Genomic DNA, 6,626 nt, shown 5'->3' with positions numbered 1-6,626 from the left:
TTCTTTAATCCGCATGATTGCTTTATTGTACAAAAAGTTTCCAGTAACAGTAAATTAGTTTTAAAAAAGGACAAAAAAAAAAAGTCATTTTGGATAGAAGCGCTTCACTAATTGCTTTATTTAAGCACACAAGAAAAAAAGTCTTATCTGACCAATTAGGTTGGAAGGGTTTTATTACCTTTAAGAAGCCATTAGCTAGGATAAAACACTGAAAGCACTTGTGTCAAAACAAATAAATAATGCTCTCTCAATTAGCAGAGAAAGCAGTAAATCCGTTAAATTAGAGACATACACTGCTTCACACCCATGGCAAAGCTAGCACCCCCACCCCCAAATTAATACAAGAGACAGTAGATTTCAGTTACGACCTAGGGAAAGATCAGGAGCTTTGGAGACCTGACAGTAAACATTTACTTCTCTCGTCCCCAGTCCCATTCGAGGAGCCACCCCAGGACACGGAAGGGAGCAGGTGCTCAGTGGCTGAGCCCAGAGCTGCCCAGAAGGAGCTTTCCCTGCTGGCCCTCTTCTCTGGTTGCATCCCAGGAGAGGGGAGGGACCCCCCCCACCCCCACCCCCACCCTGGAGCCCAACAGAGAGGGATGGCTTGGCCTTCCCACAGACAATGGCTGTCTGCAGGAAAAGGAGCCCCCATCGCCTTCAGCCGGGAAGAATGACCCCAAGGGTACTAGGACTCCATTACCAATTTTCTCTTACTTCCTCCAAGGCTGTTGATCTTTCCCTAAGTAAAGGCTCAAAAGAAAAATACAGTGTTTCGCACAGGCTCTGGGGCTGCTTCCCGCCTTGGGACAAGGGAATGGCAGAGACAGCTGGGGCTTTCGCTGGCACTGCACTGGCTTCACACCATTCGAGATTCTTAAAACCACTCCTATTTAGATCTATTATTTTACCCAGATGGGTTGGGGGGTGCAAAAACCAACCCCTATCACCCCCTATCAACTGAAAATAAATATAAATAAACGGTGAATTTTTTTTTTTTTTTTTTGGTGATCCTTTCTTAAAAGGTCACCTTCCTTCAAGGGAAGACTGAGCATCTTAAAAGCTTTACCAATAATCCAGCACCACCACTGCAGACTGTCAGGGAGGGAAGACCCCTGATCCTCAGGCCCCGTTCCTCGGAGCGCTGGTCTCGGGGATCGGGGATCGCCTCGACTCTGCCACTGGATTAGAATCTGCTGTGAGCAGACAATGCCTCGAGCTATTCTCAAGATCTGTAGAAGCCCCACATTTCAGGGGTGATCAGGTAGGTGGTGGATTTGTTTTCCTGACCTTTCTCCCTAATAAATAATTGTCAGGGAATACCATGCGATTTCCCGAAATGCCAGGGACACCCTTAGATCATTCCACAGCCACATCAGTAATGAGAAATCAGTGGGGGCCTGAAGTCGCAAACAACTTGGAAAGGGAAGGCTGGAGCGTGGGTTTGGGTATTAATACCATGATCTGTTTGGATGACTTGAACCTCTGGACTTGAGTTTAAGTTTCTGGAAACAACTTCAAAGTCAATTCTAAAGAGACATTTTATGTGATTGATCCAAATAAAACATAGCACATTTAATGAGGTCATGCTCTTCTTAAACGTTTTTAGGAGAGGCAAACAACAATGGAAAAGCCATCGAAAATTATACAAAGACCATTAAAAAGATACCGTTATCTCAAGACCAAATAGAACATGAACAACTTCAGCTTTCAAAGTTACCATCACCTTACACATTATTCTACAGTTCCAGGAATATATTCGAGCACCATATTGATAATAGGTAAGTAAACGGCAAAGGCCTACTTTGGCGATCTGATTCATGCTCATACAAATGAGGGATTTCCTAATCAAGATTTTCAGAATCTGCAGGAACATGCCTACTTTCGGGGCATGTTAAGTAGCAGTGGAAGAGCCGATAAATCATACCACGGTGGAATATTTTACTTTGAAATGGAGTGATGTTTGGTTAATAATTTGAGATCCACTAATCCTAAATGGGGTGACCCATTTAGAATGGCCTCTGTGTAAATTCACAGTTCATTAAATGGTGTCTGGTTTGAACAGGCCATTATGTGGTTAGTATATAAGTAATGGATTGAGCAAGGACGGCTGGGGACGAGTACAGGGACACACTGGCTGACTCTGGTGACTTTCATGACACTGCCAATCTTCTATTTTCATGTTTTCATGTGAGGTTGGTTCAAATCACCAACTTTTAAATTTAGGTGGTTTTGTGAGTAACCCCTTTTGGTTTACAGTAGAAAATGCAGGGCACAAATTCTAGATGAGGAATAGTCCATTTACAATTAATTTAAACTTATGAAGCTGTTTTAACTGGCCCATCTAAATGTGTTAATTAACATCAATGATGGTTTCTTATTTTTCACACTTTGTTACTCTGATCATTAACAGTGATGGAAAAGCTAAATTAAGTTAATGGGGAACGGATTATAAATTCTTAAAGGACTTCTCAGTTTGTTTTCAACTGGAAAATATACAGAGAAAGATGAAGAGGCATTTTTGCCTCTACTCATAAATTTTTGGTACCAAATTTTTTAAAAACCACATGGTTTTTAAAAAAATGTTTCCAAAAATTATTTTAACATGCTGCTCAGACATGACGGCTAAAAAAATAGCATATGCACATACAGTATCGACCAGCTTGTGGCGTGCCTGTAAACATTCAACTCATTTTCTCTTTCTAAAAAAAATATATGTTATAACCGATGACAGAGCTCAATCTCTATTCTGCAGCAGTAGCAAAGGTCCTTAAATTCTTGACCATGAAGGAAAACCAGAAGCCCGTTCCCTCTGCTTGAGCACGACTGCGAGGAGTCCAGGCCAGTGCTCGCTGCCCCCACGCGGTCCGCGGCCCGTGCCTCTGCTGTGCCCGCAGGGCGGCCGAGCCCCTCGCGCCGGGAGTCCAAGCAGGCGGCACACGCAGCCCCACGGACGCCTAGTGAGACTTCACGCCGATGAGGACAACAATGAGGACAACGATGAGGACAAATAATATTAAAATCACAAGCATCTTCCGATTCTTCTTTTGATACTGCTCTGCCTACAGAGAGAGGGGGGAAAAGGCCGTCATTTTCCCAAAAATCCAAAATCAAGCCTCGCTTGCTTCCAGTTCTGGGCTTGCAGTCTGTCTGTGTCACTGGCATCTCTGCTACGGGCTACGTCACATCATTATAATCCCTTCTACCAATTCAAGCAAATTTAATCAACACAGCGGACAACTTCCATGACCCTGGAGCCACCTATTTACCCCAGATGCACTAATGCAAGGGGGGGAGGGTGCTGGAATCCACTCTTAAGACAAAGGCTAGCAGGAGGAGTCCAAGGATTGGCTACGTGGCCCCGCTTCTCCTACTTCCACTGACTGGGAGGAAGCCTTCTTTCAACGAAAGCCTCCCGTCTCTGGATACAGTTCTTTGGATGAACGCACACCTCCTTCACTGTGACGTCAAAATACTGGCTAAGGTTACCCCAGCCAGCGCGTGTAGAACTGGTGGGCCCGCGGGGGGCCGTGTTCTGCCTCCCCTGATTTTGGAAATAAGAACACACTCCTCCCTTTGAAATAGCAATGGGAAGAGTGTGCCCCATGGCTCTCAAGTGCAGAAAGAACCGCCCTGAGATAATCTCTCGCTGTGTTTCTGCTTCCAGCGCTCAGCATCCTCACAGTCCTCCCCTGCAAACTTCAGCCTGGATGCCCCGGGCTGGGGTAAACCCTCAGTTACACCATGCCTCTTGTGCACAAATGCAAAAATGCCTCACCTGGGTTCCTGGGAACTGACCAGAGAAAGGAGCGTGGACAAGGAGGAGGTTCTGCGGGTGTCGCTAACCATACCTAGGGACAGCATGCCCTGCCCTTCCCCAGGCGGGGCCCTTTCCCAGGGAAGGACATGAAGGAGACAGCTGGATGGAAACGTCTGCTAAGAAAATCCAATCTTTTCTGCTTTACTTCCATGTTTCCCCACCAACCTCCTGACTGGTAGTTCTGTTACCTAAGAACTACACCCACTGGGAGCCACTCATCAGCCAGGAGGAAACATCAGGATGGACAGGTTAACCTGTCTGGAGAATCTGGCCTGCATGAAGCCACTCCCAAGGCTCAATCCTCCTTCGATGAGGTGACTGCCAAGGAAACGGCCAGCCATGCCACTGACAGCAATGTGACTTGAGAGATAAGACGGAGCATGCTTACTTTTCTAATAAGGAACCCAGAACACCAGGGAAACCAATACTAAATGATATACTTTAAAGCCTCTCAAAATGATTTATAAAGTAGAACCTAAAACAAAATTTTTAGTTCCCACTAGATTTGTACACTCCTGCGGAGAAAGCTTTGCCCTTTATCTGTGCTTTATTACAAAACATGTTTCACTAGTTTTTATTTAAGAAACTTCAAAACCAATGCATAATTCAACAGCATATCAGTTTTCCACCATATCAGTGGAAAACTCAAGTTAGTTATAACTGTTTTCATACACAAGGCTCGGCAGCAAAATGAATCTAAATGCTTAAAAAGCCCTCTGCCTACCAGAGGCAGGCCTTTTCTTTCCATCGTGCGTTAGAGTCTTATTCCCACCCTGCTGCGGCAGTGAGCACACGAAAGAGAAAGCGAAGGGTTTCTGGTCAGACCTCAGTAGGTCGGTCTCACTTTCTGTAAACCTGACACCATTCTCAGACGGGGCTGCCGGGGCTGCCGCTGCCTCAGAGGGCAACCAGCTTCAGAAAAGCGACAGAGCAGTACATTAGTGGACTGGAAAAATGCTCATTATATGGCTACAAATATCACAGGGTCTCAAAGATATAAGAAAATGGACAGAATTTATTTTACTTGTGAAGTATTAGCATTCCTTTTAAAGAAAACATGCACCCAATTATATACGAGATCCACTCAGCAGCATATGTATGTTTCTCATCACTGATGACAAGATTTCTAAGACGCTTCCCGTTTATTTTTAACAAATATCATGAAAGATATTCCGGAAATAGCTACCTTATTAGCAAAGAGTAAGAGAGCTACTCTCACTTCAACAAACTATTCTTTTCTCAAGGTAGCACACAGATATACTGCAGTAATTAAAAGGGAAAATGAGATTTTTATCTGCTCCAGAATGATCCTCTACCAGCAATTCATCAGAAAGGTGTCACAGCAAGAGACCTGAGTCAGCAGCAACAAGCACACAGAACGTTCAACACACACCTAGCAGGTGCCCATTCCCTTGATTCCCTAAAGCAAGATGATTCAAAGAATCAAAGACTTTCCAAAAGAAAGAAATGGCCAAATCTTTTATAATCTATCATCACAGAAAGGAGTTCTCGACAACTTCAAATCGAAGTGCGAGGTGTACCTCGAACCACTCCCCACAGTACAATGGCCAACAACCCACGTGATCAGCTCTGACTAAAATGACCCCGGACACCTGGACACGTACAACATTACCTTGTGAAGCTGTTTCAAGCCATCTTCAGTTTTGATACAGGACTGCTCAACATTATAGTCAATTCTATCAAGGACTGTACCCTGGGTGATAAATGACAGTTACAGACGATCAACAACTGCAACTGGAAACGTGGAATTTCAAAACTGAGATATGCAAATTGCAGACATCATTATCCACAGGATTATCTGTTTTACTTAACTGTTGCTGTAAAGGTACACACGGAAAGCTCTGGAATCCATCATCAAGCAATATTAGGCACTCAATGGCAGAGCGCTGTGTTAGTCACAATAAAGTATAACTCATGAGAAAGAAATACTGACAAATTGAGGTTTCTTTTTTGGATTTAGCCACTCTAAGATATGCCACATTCAGACTTACTGGGGCTTTAAAAAAATATACGGTTCAGTGGAAATAGGCTCTGAGAGGCGAAAGGCTGGCTTCTGTGCCCATTTGCCGCTTAAATACTTGGATTCAAGTAAGCAGAGAGAGCTGGTTAAGCTAGACCCGGTTATGATTAGGCCTGGAAATAGACTGTCCTGTCTATAAACGTCAACACAGGTTTCCATGGGTCAGAGCAAAGACGGTGAGCTCCAATCCACCATGTAAAATTACACGTTTGCCTCAAGGAGAATTTTGTTTTTAATTGTTTAATCTGTCGGTTCAAACAGAGAGAAGGGAACACCAGGCTATGTGGAAGAACAGGGCTCTTAATGGAACACACTGTATCAGAAGAGATAGCAAGAGCAGTTCCTTGGGAACCGTGGGAGTAATTACTGTAACTAGATCTTCCATGGCCTCAACACTCCATTGTGCAGCTGGTTGCAGGGGGATCAGGACCCAAATCCCTGCTGGCAAGATAATAAAATACCCTAATCAGATTGTAACAGTGAACAAACAATTTAATTCTACTTGAAAGCTAGTGGTTCCAGTTGCCCTTACACAATAACCTGCCAAAATTAGCAGGGAAACCTTATCTATTGCCAGAATCATTGCTGAGTGGGGGCAGAACCCACCAGACCCCCGAAGTAGGGTGGTCCCATGAGCATCCTTGGTGTATGGGCAAAGAATCTGAGATCTTCTACTGATACCTATTTTTTACTTAAAAAATAAAAGGTTATCAATAGTTTTATAGGGAATGACATTAGTATATGCATATAATTTGCATATACAGATCT

At 43.9% G+C, this 6,626-nt stretch overlaps 1 protein-coding gene across 10 annotated transcripts in view; it reads right to left on the bottom strand.

Moving 5' to 3' along the window:
* The window catches only part of STX16 (syntaxin 16), a 26,113-nt gene continuing 19,487 nt past the window's right edge, over positions 1-6,626 (bottom strand). For 8 of the 10 annotated variants that reach the window (XM_025470521.3, XM_025470523.3, XM_025470524.3 and 5 more), the window contains 2 exons: positions 5,451-5,531; positions 1-3,059 (listed from right to left, as the gene is read on the bottom strand). In XM_025470521.3, coding sequence (XP_025326306.1) covers positions 2,955-3,059; positions 5,451-5,531 — 186 coding nt within the window. In that variant the 3' untranslated portion in view covers positions 1-2,954. The other 2 variants (XM_049100253.1, XM_049100254.1) reach the window with 2 other exon arrangements.

Source organism: Canis lupus, chromosome 24 (assembly GCF_003254725.2).
Source record: "Canis lupus dingo isolate Sandy chromosome 24, ASM325472v2, whole genome shotgun sequence".
In the NCBI taxonomy this organism is placed as follows: Eukaryota; Metazoa; Chordata; class Mammalia; order Carnivora; family Canidae; genus Canis; species Canis lupus.
The sequence above is the reverse complement of the archived record's forward strand: the minus strand, read 5'-3'. Positions and strand labels throughout refer to the sequence as shown.